Genomic DNA, 13720 nt, shown 5'->3' with positions numbered 1-13720 from the left:
CGTTTCCAAGGCAAACATTGGCGATAGAGCGTCTTTTTGTTTCAGCAGTATTCCATTGAGAACAAAAACAAAAAGGCCTGCGCTTCAGCTTTTCAATCCTATAACGTGGTTTTTTAGTGTGGTAGTTCCTTCCTTTGCATAGAAACTGATGTCCCTGGAGGATGTTCATAACAGTCCGATTTGCAGGTTTGTAGATTTTCCCCACAAATTAAATTATATAACAACTTCGCCTCAAAATATATACATGGCCGGTAGAGGTTAACTAACCACGCTAAAAAATAATTTTTGGCTCGTGAGTTTTTCAGCATTGGGGCGACCCTCAATACAATTTTCTCGATTCGATACATCACTCGTAGCAAAGAATTCTTCGAAAATTTAATGAAAGAAATACACCTCTTTAGCTACACACGGCAAGCGGACGAGGCGTCTTAAAAGGCTTTAACTGAACAATAACTTATTGTTTAATGTACTCAAGACCTTTTTTAGGATAATGTAAGAATCTTTATCATTCACATCACCGATTACAGAGTAAAAAATGTTATTTCTTCTCCGTTTCTAACAAAATTAATATAACGCTAAATATGATCACGCGGTATGGAAATTAGGTTACAGCTTCGGCAAATACAAATTATGTTTCCACGGAAGAAAGTCCTCTTTATTTACATTTAGCTAATGAATTGAAAATGTTAGCGATTTACACGCGAACGCAAATGCCTTCTTGTTCGAAATGCGCTAAATTCAGTCAAACTGCATGTTTTTAGATTTTTTCTTTCATTCCAAACACTAAAAAAAAAGAAATATTTTAATTATAGTCATCTAGCACCCGGGGGTTTCAGTAATTTTCAAAATTTTGGAACAAATTTATATTTATTGTAACTAATCCGCTAATATGATTTGTGATTTTCTATTCTCAGATGATAAAACCGAACTTTTTAACCCGAACTGTAGAAATTGCCTCTTGCTTAGCAACATCAAGGAGAGATGCGATTGTGAAGATGATGGTAAATGTGTATATATTTTTTTTGTTATAAAAGATTGAAAGTAATACATTTATATTGCAGTTGTACTACCTTTGTTTTGGTTCAACTTAAGCCGGGACACAGAGGGAGGCTTATAGATTAATAACCCCGCGTTCATTCAATTGAGATTTCATATGGAAGGACTTAATGAATTTTGCGCTATCCGCGGAAATTTACGGATCTTTCTCCTCGTGAATTTTTGGCGCCTGTTTTTATCTGTATCAGGAATAAGCTACAAAGAATTAACGCGAGGAAATAGACAAATTACGATTGAATTTTGGCAACAGATCATTTTAACAGTCATTTTTACATAAATTACAGTTACAATCAGAAATTACACTTAACGGCAATGATCGAGAGTGCTCAGCCGAAGTGGGAAGAGAAATTGATAAATTGAAGCAAATTTAGCTTTCCGTTGACACGACATAGCTTGCATCATATCTGCTTGTCAACCAAACGACAGTTGCATCGACCCATGAAAACTGAAGCAGGTTCAAATGAAATTCAATGACCTGAGAAGAAACGATGGCAATGCACGAGAATTTGCGATCAAGCAAAAGCAAGAGTTTGAACGCTAGCGCTCGCCAATTTTCACTGTCGCTTCAGCTTTGTCCCAGGCGCCTTAAACAGCATGCATTTCGTCGGCGAGGACAGGCTAAGGAACAGAAAGCGCGGGGCTTTATGGTTAGGCGGAGAAACGCGGTCGACTTTGAAAGTGCAACAGGTCCACCGAAGGAGGGACGCCTGGAGACGAGGCAGTTGGCGGAAATTGTCGCTACATAAGACCCCTCCACACTACTGCGTTTTTGTTTATGCGCTTTCGCATATCCTCCACACTGCAACAATCGAAAACGCTTATATATTTCATTAAAAGCGCATACATTTTAAAAATTGAGTGCTATCGTTTCAGTGGGGATGGCGAAAATGGAAGCTATCGAAAACGCTAACGCATCAACGAAACGCTTCAAACCAATACAGTCAACTCTCTCTTAACGGACACCTCCATCAGATAAGACGGACAGCCCGTCCCTGCCGTTTTTCAGTCATTTTACTGTAACTAAACTCCCTATAAGACGGACACATCTCTAAGACGGGCAGTTGGTACGGGTAGGGTCACGACGGTGTCCGTCTTAGATCTAGAACGAGTTGGCTGTACGCATTAGTGCGAACGGGGCCTAAGGCCAAGATGCAGTACGAGCAGACAGAGGAAATTTGCTCTGGCTTCAGATAAACAGTTAAACTTTCAATGATTTTTTTTTCTTTTCAGATTTTATCGATCTTTCTGACGAGAGCGGCTCACTGAAAAATCTTCAGAGTCATCCACTGGATTACGGGACGAAGTATTTAACTGAAAGAGAGATTCTCATTCTTGTTAAGGGAGAAAGTAAGCGTTTTTTTGTATTAATGACAGAGAAGCATAAAAACTCGAGAGAGAAAAAAGGCGCCAATGTTCTCGCTCGTTCCAAAGCAAGTCGTTCGCGGCAAATATGGTCTGCCCTTTGGTTATCCTCCATAAATGAAATCTATTGAAGAAGTAACAGTCTTACAATGCAAAGCAATTTACAGTGTCTTTCCAAGGAAGAGATCTGTCAAACAAACTGCTTTTCTACGTACTGACGGAGAAGGGGAGCGAGAACTGGGTATATAAGTATTACGCCATCCCGTCTACACATTGTGTTTGAAACATAAAATCTTGTTAAACTCGGTAAATCTTTGTAGTACTAAGGTATGTTATAATCGACCGAATTTAACTGATTTTAATTGGTTGTGAAATTTCGTCCGAACCGATTTCAGCAGTTAAATTTCCTTCGGGTTGGTCTCCGAAAATCGACTGAAAATGAATACGTGTTAAGAATTAACGATTTTTTTTTTCTTCGCTGATCTTGGCTTGTCTGTACCTCATCCTAGCTTCTTTATTTGTCCAGTTTTATTTAGTAGCTTGTTTTTCCTCCACATGCATTGCAGAAACAGAAGGAGACAATATGACGTTTGTGCCTCTTTTGGAGGGAATGGAAACAAATAAGGCGTTTCTTGGTAAGAAACTCCAACTTTAAAAAATTTAATGCAAAAACCTACCGTGGTAACGCGTTTAATTAAACTGGTTCTCAGCATTTCTTTAAACAATAAACATAGCCCTTACTGAATGGCCTTTTCACACTAAAAACGGACAAATCATCTAGACAAACAAATCGTCTTAGTGTGAAAACGGGATGGACACAATTTTGGACGTACACTGAAGTCGTCTGAATTTGTCCGTCGATTTGCCCATCCGGGAAGACGATTTTTCAGAGACGACTTGGTCGTCTAGACGGACAAGTCTTCAAAAGGCCGTCTTAAATTCAAACTAGAGGAACAAATCGTCAGACGACTTGTCCGTCTAGACGATTTATCCGTCTTCTAGTGTGAAAACGGCCAATGAGGCGACCGAAATACGTTTGGCGAGAGCGTTCGTGGAGATAAATAAATAAAACTAAAAATAAAACCTTGATTCTGAGTCGAGAGAGTTGGAGGCTGACTCGTCCCCATCGTCTCTTATGCGAAAAATGCAAGACGCGAAGGATGTTCAGCAGTCGACTCAAGACGGACTCAAAGACGACTGGGGACGAGTCAGAGTTGGAGGTACTGTGAGTGTTAAGTGTCTCCCCGACAGCACAACACAATTAATGACCACGATTAGTGCTTTAACTGAGGCCACTAGATCAGAAAAATGATAATCATTTGGCCACAAGAACTGTATTCCTCTCATTATGTAATACAATGTTTCTCTCTATATTTTTTTTTCCTTTTTTCTAGAGCGGCTAAATCCACCACCGCCAAAACCAGAGAAGGTACGCTCGGCATCGAGAGAGTCCCCGAACAGGCTGCACGCTGAAGGGGCACGTGGAAAGAGAGCCTCGCTAGCGCCAAGGCCTAAACAGGGTCAATTAGCACCTCCAGTTAGCTCATCCCGAGCTCTGTCCCCTGGGAGAAGGGGCAGTAGAATTAGGAGCCAAAGCGTGCAACTCGCCCAAGCGCCACTGAGTGCTTCATTAAATTCAGCAAGGCGCGCCCGATAACACATGAAAAATTATCCGAGCTTTGACCTTCCCCGAGTTTCCTGGATATATTGACCCGAATCAGGTCTTTGCCTAGAGACGTCGAACCCCATAGACAAAAACTAAAAATTGTAAAAAAAATGAGTGATTACTGCTTCCTGCTCATGCATCGGTGCCCTTGAGTCAAGCAATTCTCAAATACGCCCAAATTTCCTATAAAAAGATTTTAAGAAAACTGACACATTTTTGTCATCCTTCGCTTTCTCTTCCAGAGTACATCAACACATTATTTATATGAAGTAAAAATTTTATTTAGTAACGTTTCGGACCACTACAAAACCAGATAATAAATTACAGGATATTCTCAGTACCTTAAAATATCGTTATGATCTTAAAATAAAGCTCTCTCACTCCAGACATATCAATAAATAACAGTTTGACAAATAAATAACCTGATTATTATTGTACGCATTACATCTACTATAGAGGCCCTGTTAGGGGTTTTTGGGATAAGGGATAACAGGAAAAATAATTTTAGGGATAAGGGATAACGGGAAAAATAGTTTAGGGATAAGAGATAACAGGATTAGTTTAAGGGATAATTGAAAACAAGGTCTGTTACGTCCAGGCTCTGTTTTTATCACCCTCAGCTTGTGCTTTTTGCATTTTTGCTGACATCTTTTACACCATTGATCGGTTATCGGTCGTAATGAGTCAGTTTTAGCAACACTTTGCACCAAGAGCACCTTCTTGTCCCGGATGGCCTGGGGCGAGTGACCACATACTGTGTCTGGTCCCACGTGCGCTTTTTATTCTTATCATCATGGCATTTGTTAAAGAACACATGAAGTTACGGCATGTATTTACAAAAGAGTGATGGAGAAACCTACCGTAAAGTAGTAATACCGTAAAGTACAACACTCAATTACAGTACTTAACAATGAACACCATATTGACTAAAAATGGCTTTGTCAAACACCAAACCCGCCTCACAAACCGACTCCGGTCGGGAGACCTATAATTTCGGGAGTTTCAGGTTCAGTTACACGTTTACTTGCGCAAGCGCTCAGGCTTATATTACAGGAAAACTTATTTCAGTTTTATGGTAAAAATTACCTCACACACGGAACTGCCACGGGCCAAGGCGGTCGCTTTTGCAATATATTTATGGAAACAGAATTTGTTTAGCCAAAGCGCAATCAAACCTCTCGCTTGGAAACGATATATCGACGACATTGTTTCTCCCTCTTATCTGGGACGCAAATTGAGAGGTCTTAACTCAGTTCATTGAACAAGCAAATAATCATCATCCTACAATCAATTCACAGCTGAAATTTTCGATACAGAACTGAACTACTTCAATTTCAATTTCCTGACACCAGCGCTTACAAAGGCAAAAAATTCATTAAGCCCACTGGAGCATTATAACTCCTCGCACCTACCAGAGTAAGAAAGGTTTCATCAAAGGGGAGGCCTTGAGACTGCTTAGAATAACATTTGAGGAAAAAATCAAGCACTTCCAGTCAAATCATATCGAGAGGGTTACCCAGAGACCTTAGTCCAAAGAACTCTCGCGGGAGTTAATTTTGAAAGTAGGAAGCAGGCCTTACACTGAACCAAGTACCTAACAACCAAGAACCTTAAAAAAATAAAAAAATTTGGCTTTTGTAACGCAATACCACCTAGCAGTACCAAACTTGAAGCAAATGCTCATGAAAAACTGGCATTTGATAAAACAACAACCATTGCTCAAGAAAATATTCAAATTACCTCTCCTTAATCATACAAAAGGGGAAGGTCTCTTAAAGATATACTCGCAAGATCAAAACTATGAAAAATAGCTAATTCACGTGCACAAAAGTCGTGCAGGCCTGTCAACTTATTTTTATCAAAGATATAATAGTTATTCTTAAAGGTAAACATAAATAAGATATTTAATGTTTATAATGAGAATTTATGCAAGATTTCACTTTTCTGTACGGTGAAAACTCCGACAGAGATACTTTTAGGGATAACACTGTTGATACTTTTAGGGATAAGGGATAACTGTGCTCCGAATTGAAGGGATAAGGGATAACTGAACCCCCCATAACAGGGCCTCACTATATGCTTTATTTGATTTGTATATTTACATCGAATTATCTGCGTATAACCTTTTCATGTTGACTTATCGGGAGTGAATACCTAGAAGCAAAAGTCTTTGACTGTAAGTATGTTTTAGACTACAGATTATCGAGATATTCTTTTAGAAAAACTTCTTAAGTCTGATTTTCAGTAGCAATGGAGTCGGAGTCGTACTCGGAGTCGTAATCGGAAGCGCAGAGCGTTACGATCTAGTGAAAATCAAACCGACGGAGTCGTAAGCTGCCGGAAAGTTCTCTGCGGCAGAGATTTTTAATTCCTATTCCGCTTACGACTTCGTCGCTTATGATCTTGTGAAAACTAGATTGTCAGAGTCAAGCAGAAAGGAACAGAAGGAAGCACTCGATCGGAGGGCGTGAGAACTAGCGAGCATTTTTTTTATTTTTCGCTTCTGCTTGAGACTCCATCAATCTAGTTTTCACTTGATCATCATCGGAATTGGAAGAAAATGGAAACGTTCTGATTCCTACGACTCCGATTCCGTCGAGCTTTATACCATTCCACTTACGACTCCGATTCCGTCTAGCTTTATACCATTCCACTTACGACTCCGATTTTTGATCCGACTCTGCCGCTTGTGAAATCCGGACTTCAATGAACAAGTTAAAACCTCAAAATTGATCAACTAAGCGTCGCTCAAAATCAATACTATGAAAACTCAGTAACCAGCGCTTACGAGACCTGCTGAACAGACTAGTCGTAAAGGCCATAACATGAATCTGCAATATATTAATTAGTGTCGCCATAAGCTGGGACATTAGAATTTATACATCCATGCTTGCCTCTCTCCCTTTTCCTTCAATTCTGTGTAAAACGCTTTCTGGTGCCTCAAGGTGTTTAATTTATATCAACATTGAAGGAAAGAGAGCGCAATTTCAAATGTCCCACCAATGTGAATTACAGCCTTATGATACAAGAGGGCTTTGTTATATTTAGTCTCCGTCGACACCAGTGCATTTTCTTCGATGCGTTTTCACCTATTGCCCGCATTGTTACGATCGAATACGAAGCGCCTTTAAAGGCCTCCGCTTTCGCTGCTCCCATTGATTCAATAAAGCTTTGTTTCTCTCCTCCCAGGACACTGGTTTCAAATGTATACGTTTTTGATCGTATCAGGGTAAGCGCATCGGCGAAAACGCGTCAGTGTAGACAGGGCCTTAGTGATCCCCCTTAGCTTGTTATTAATTTCTATTTTCATTTCTCTACCTCGGTATAAAAACGGTATCCTTTATGGTGAAAATATAAATTGAACATTAATTAGCATCTAAAAGACCTATCAACAGTCAGAATCTACACCCTCGTTTTTTCGTCCCCACCCACTAGCGCCTCTGCCGAACCTGGTGTCCAAGTCTGCATTGCAACATCTGCAAACCTGGCATACTAGCTGGCCTATGCTGGACTTAAGCACCACTCTCCTTATTTGGCGGTTCAGGAAGCCATATAAGATGGGATTGACAGCTGTCATGCAAACAAACATCCATGTCACAATGAAGTCTAAGACAGCTGAAGGGGTTTGTTGTGCAAAACCCGACCAAATGCCCACAATATAATACGGTGCCAAGTTAATAAGGAAGGATAAAAGTAGAATAAAAGCGTTTTGTACCGTCTTCTGTTCATATACAGAACTTTGACGATTTAGAGTTTGCTTTAGAGCTTCTCTTCGTCTTTTTATCTCCTTCTTTAGTGGTGAATTGTCGTCTCTTTGGACAGATGGCTCGAAGGAAAACGTTATCGATGGGACTGGCGAAGAAACCATTTCTCTTTCTGAGGTTGAAGGTGATGAAATACTATGTTGTGAACTGTTCCTTATAAAACAACTGACTAGTTTTTGGTAACAAGTCTGCGATTTCCTTCGAGGTAGATTTTCCGAGAAATACTCACCCCCGAGTCCTTGAAGGGTATTGTAGTCAGTTTTAATTCGCTGACGCTTCGTCTTCAGATAAATAGCGCGATAAATGTACATAAGAAACACAAACGGTACAAGAAAACTCACAAGCACAAGATAAATGGCGTACACTAGGTGTGGTCCGCCATCTTGCCAATCCACTGAACAGAAACCTTTTCCAGGAATGTATCTGTACGAGTTCCAGCCAAACAACGGAGGAACCGCAGTGACAAATGATGTAAACCAAATAAATAACACCATTGTTCTCGCTCGGCGAATGCTAATAGTAACCGAAAGAGGCCTGACAATGAGATAATAACGATGAATTGCAATGGTCACTATAGAAAAGTTGGACGCCATTGATACCAGATTTATCAGCATGCCCGAAATCTGACACCATGCGTTATCAAATGGCCACTGGTCCATAATAACTGACGCCATAGTATAAGGAGTGTGTAGAAGAGCCAGACTTAAGTTTGCCACTGCTAATGAGAAAGGAAATAAATTTGAAGGGATCTTTAGGCGGTAGGGCTGTACCATGGCGCAGCATATGGTGCTGTTGGCTAGGAAAGCGATCACGAAAAGGACCCCAAGGAAGAATGCTTCGGTGACCTTCTCCGGTTGTGAGCGGCTGGCTGGTGAAGTTAGCAGACCATACATTCTTTTGACCATGGATATGGCGAATAATTAATTCTAACCATGAGACTGTTGAGAAAAATAAAATTTAGGTTAACCGGTAAGCTACAACTAATAAGTTATTATTATTAAAAAACAAAACAAAAACACATGTATGTTAGTTAACCGAACGCGAAGACAATGGTTGCCTCGCTTCCAGGCAGAGCGACGCCTGTGAACGAGGCAGCGACTCTGGTGCAACTCTTAGTCTTATCTGTAAATTTAGTATAAGATTGTCATTTTCGTATTTCAGTATTAAAAGTTAAAGTTTTCTTTCCTTTATTCGCTTCCCTATTTATAAAAAGAGTTTTTATTCCCAAATTTATCGATGCGTGGATTCTATTTGCTGACTCAGGTAGCTCAGGAAACAGCAAAATAACCACAAGCTCAATATACTGACTGGTTGCGGCTTGAGTGTTAGCTTACTGAACTACATGGAATGTCACGGTCCAATCAAAGTGTTTGTTTTTCTGTTGTCTTTTTTTAAGAGAATTTTTTTCAAGCATTCAAAGAGTGAACAGCCAGATTACGTAGAAAAGTAAACGTCAAGGAATGTGATACAGTTCGACAGAACACTCCAGTTATGTAAATACAAGAAGCGCAAAGTTTACCAAACGCTAAAAATAACTCGGATCTTTCCTAGCAGAACATCAAACTTTTAAGTGCCGCGCAAACAATGCAAAAATTAATACATTTTTCTGATACCTTCGTTTCGAATTTAACGAGATTAAAATAGAGTTAATGAAAAATTCCATTGCTGCCGAAAATAAGGGAGTTTGTTCCAGCATGTTAGTTCTCTAGGGGAATCGATCTTTGTTGTCGCGCAATATCGATGTTGTTTTGATTGAAGCCTATCTGAAGCGCCCCTCGCGGCTTACTGCGAGAGATCTCTTTTTCGTTTTCATTAAGTACCTAAGTGATGTGGTTTTCTCAAACAATATACCAAATGAGCTGTTAACGATCTGGCGGTGTTTTCAATTCGTTTTAGTGGTGTCATTCACGAAGTTATAAAAGAAAAGAACGAAGTAATTAAATATATTCTCTTTGAAGACACATCAGATGTATTATTCATATATCTTTGTCGGAACACAAGACAAAATTAAAAATCTTTAATAAATTAAAAGCTGAAATTAAAAAGTGTTTAAAGAGATTTTCATCAAAGTAAAGATCACATTCAATGAACTTCTAAGCTTTTAAATAGGCCGGGTAGAAGACGAAACGGTCTTTTCGTCTAGAAGTTTACACGGTTTAGTTAAGATTAGTTCAGTTTTTCGTTCTTTCAAGTGTTGAGTCATGCAGATGTTTTGAATTCACAAATCGATGAATAAATTGTGTAGCCAAACGAGACGTACTCGTTAAAGTTAAATTCGAAAATATAAGTAATACATCCACACAATTAAGACAAAAAGTCCTGTTTGCTTTCCACCATTTTAGAAGTCTTGATTGCTCGAAATTTTACAAATTTTGCTATGCATGAACGATAGAGACGCCGACTTCAACAATGTTTGTAAACCATGTGTTTACTTAACTTGTAAAGCCAAGAACTTGTAAACTTTGCATAGTTCTGCTCAACACAAGCAAGAGAACTTGACAAGTGCTCTAAACATGAAGTGAACTTACTAAAGTTTGAAGAAGAAACTTTCACTAAAAGTTCTTACCTTTGGACAAAGTTATCAGACGGACGATACGAAGGTTCTGCTACCGGCGAATGAAAATAAAATTGTGGCGACACACGATTAAACAAGAAGAGAAATCAAACTTTTGATGACATATCGGACATTTTCTCTGACAAAACCCTCTTTCCTCGCTTCTATAACAGACTCATAGACTCCACTCGAAACTCTACTCCACTCGAAACAATTTCGTGAGTACGAAATTGTACAAGTTGTACTAAATTGCGCCAAAAGTGTCCCGTAATGATCCCACAGCGTCTGACCGTGACCGTGGAATAAAAGCCGACTTGTTTATAGATACCGTGTTTGCATTTGAAAGGCAATTAAGTACCAGAAACAATAGATTGAAGGAGGTTTCAGACAGCTATAGCCTTTTGTTAGTAATAGCCATGCATAATCGTCGTTGTATTATTTACGTGTTGAGAAATGTACGTTACGAGTTGTCCGACGATCTTATCTTTAAACATATTGGCAGATTTTTTTCTTAGAAATGTGGAAAAGCATAGAAAGAATGCTAGGACATAAAAGCCGACAAAATACAATGCATTTTATTGCTGTGTACGAAGGGTAAAATAATTGTTATGATTAAGGTTTATGGTTTAAGCTGTCAATAAATAACTGACTCCTGAAACAATTTGTTAAATGGGGTCACTGGCATAGTTTAAACCATCCAGTCACCCGGAATTGTCTGTATAGTTCCTTTGACTAGAAATTTCTAGGGCTATTTACAGCTGGCAACCACGTGAAGTTAACAAAAATAACTGGGGCGCTTAATAATAGGCTGGTACTTAATTGATTGCTGTGGACATTGAAAGAGGTCTTTTCTTTTCGTTGGCCCAAGTTACCCCATAGCCTGTCATTAGTGGCAAAGCTTTTTCATTAATTGCATCAAACTAGCATTTTCTTTTATTAAAAAATTAAAACAAAAGCAAAAAACGTTTTACCAGTTTGGCCTCCTTTTAATGACAAGGTCACATGACCGCCAGCTGTAATGGACCTATCAGGGACAAATTACAATTTTTTAACAGTGGAAAGGCTTGGTACAACTCTGCTTCTCTCTCGTGATGGCCGACTAGCATGCCATCATGATGATGATGATGATGATGATGCTGGCCGACCTGCATGCTACATCCAATCAACGATAAATAGAAGCATAATTATTGGTTAAAGACGCATGGTTGCTTACCAAATACCAAATAATAAAGCGCACTGTGCTTGGTTATTAGACTAGGCCGGGTGATAGGCAAAACGAGGAAGGGAGCTTTCGTACTCGCTCTATCTCGAAGAGAGGTGCCGTAAAGTTGGCTCCTGTATACACTTAAATCCCGACTTCTCGGACCTCCAAGGAAACGAAAATTGGTTCGATAATCCAAGGGAGGCGACTTTCGGTTCGAGTTATCAGGAGTTTCGAAAAATCGGGGTTCCACTGAAACAATTACATTTCACGAATGCGTATCTCGAAACTAGCGGCCTCAAACGCAACTTGACTTGAGTGACGAAAGTAATTCGCCTTTGCATTGGTTTTGTATTACTACGCTCACAACCTCGTTCCCAGGGTCTCTCAGTGATTGGTTTAAAGTGCCACTATGATCAAATTTTCGATTTCCATTTTTTTACATTTTCTTGTACAATAAGACTTTCTTACTCACCTTGCCAATTTTCAATCCATTACGAACATCAGAAGTCGTTTTATTTTAACGTTTATTTCCGATAATTTACGGCCGCCATTAAACAACCTTGTTCCAAGGCTTGGTTGCGAATAGGGACAAAATGACGTCAAAGCCCAAAAATACCTCACGGGTTGAAATTATAATAACAATCAGCATAGAAAATTGCACGAAAAACAAGTCCAAAGTTTTTGTTTCTTTTCGCGTGATTTTCAATACATATTGTTATTAAAATTTCAACCCGTGAGGTATTTTGGAGCCTTTGACGTCATTTTCTCCCTAAAAACGTGTTTTACGGCATTAAAGTTAAAATATCTCAATGTAGAATTTCAAACTTTTCTTTAAATCGCGATATATTGTAGACAACCGTATGGCATTTAAATTAATGCATTTAAAAATGGGGGTCACCGTGCCCGTTTAAGAGAAAACGAACATTTATTTCCCTACCGACCTTAGCCTGAAGGGAATCTCGAAGTGGTCTGTGTGTGCGCGCGCTCGTGCGCGCGCTAAATGACGCGAAAACTTATGCGCAACAAGGATGCGTAATGCAATTCAGTCAATTAGAAGTAAAACCAAAACCAACCGCGACTCGCTTGCGCACGTTTTCCAGCGCTTCGTGCGGGCTACATATATTTGCTTCGAGTTTTGATTGGTTTACTGGATTGTCTGTGTTCTTTGTCATAAGCTAGAATGATTACTTTGGTTTTGGTTTTTCTCCAGTCAATTGGAGACTGCTCTAACGAAACGATGGAAATAACACATACAAGCTGTACCAAGCTGATCTGATATTAAATTTTGTTTTAAATTACCTTCATTCCAAAAGGTAATGCATTATTCTGCTTTGATATAACGTAAATTCTTTCCAACAAGACTTATCCTTTTCAGCTGTATTTACATTGAAAACATTGTTATTTTTTATCGAGAAGGGTCAGCCGCCTGATATGGTACACGTTTACTCAAAAATTTCGACGATAGAAAAAGGCCGCTAAAGGCTGGTTCTCATATCATGTCGCACCGATCGTTTCTGTCGCCTCTGTTGCTTCAAAACAATTGCTTGCGATCGGGGCGATTATTTGAGAACATTACAGAGACGATCGCTAACGTCTGCGAAGATTGCGATCGCTTCGATCGCCCGTGTTCTATCCGGGCGATCGGTCGCAGACCGCAGCGATCGCGAACGATTATATGCAGAGGGAGACGATCGAAGCGATCCAAACTGTCCCATGGTGCATCAGTGTTTCCCAGAACTACGTTTCCGTTTGGCCTCCTTTTTGCTTCTTCACCGTAAAACGGCAATAACGTGAAGATAGGAGGCCACAAGGTTTGCTTTTGCAAACCACTGGTTATAAGCGATATCGGAGTTTTGAAAAAACACACGTGCGTCGATCGGAATAAAATCGAATATTCATATGCGGAAAAAAATCAAATGAGAACCCCCTGATCGCTTCCAATCGCTTCGATCGCCTACGATCGTCTCAGTATTTGCAAACGATCGAAACGATCGGAGCGATCATATGAGAACCAGCCTTTAAGAGGTCATACCTTTTAAAGGGGCAGTATCATGGCGATTTTGATGCATTTTCGTCATAACAGAGCTAAAATTATGCCTCAATAGCTTCACTCA

The 13720-nt window shown here is 39.6% G+C and overlaps 2 protein-coding genes across 2 annotated transcripts; one reads left to right on the top strand and one right to left on the bottom strand.

Moving 5' to 3' along the window:
* The first annotated feature begins 4 nt into the window (after positions 1-4).
* LOC144656545 (uncharacterized protein CXorf65 homolog) lies at positions 5-4512 on the top strand. The gene is made up of 5 exons (XM_078516770.1): positions 5-186; positions 915-1001; positions 2287-2403; positions 2985-3053; positions 3813-4512. Exons 1-5 carry the CDS (start codon positions 162-164, stop codon positions 4073-4075), a joined length of 561 nt encoding a protein of 186 aa, XP_078372896.1. The 5' UTR covers positions 5-161; the 3' UTR covers positions 4076-4512.
* Positions 4513-6887: 2375 nt separating this feature from the next.
* On the bottom strand, positions 6888-10683 carry LOC144656227 (5-hydroxytryptamine receptor 1E-like). Its single transcript, XM_078516470.1, has 2 exons — positions 10415-10683; positions 6888-8786 (listed from the first exon to the last, which is right to left on the bottom strand). Exon 2 carries the CDS (start codon positions 8751-8753, stop codon positions 7473-7475), a length of 1281 nt encoding a protein of 426 aa, XP_078372596.1. The 5' UTR covers positions 8754-8786; positions 10415-10683; the 3' UTR covers positions 6888-7472.
* Between the last annotated feature and the right edge of the window lie 3037 nt (positions 10684-13720).

Source organism: Oculina patagonica, chromosome 1 (genome assembly GCF_052425735.1).
Source record: "Oculina patagonica isolate OP01 chromosome 1, crgOcupat, whole genome shotgun sequence".
NCBI lineage: Eukaryota > Metazoa > Cnidaria > Anthozoa > Scleractinia > Oculinidae > Oculina > Oculina patagonica.
Note: the sequence above shows the minus strand (reverse complement) of the source record. Positions and strands in the feature narration are given on the sequence as shown.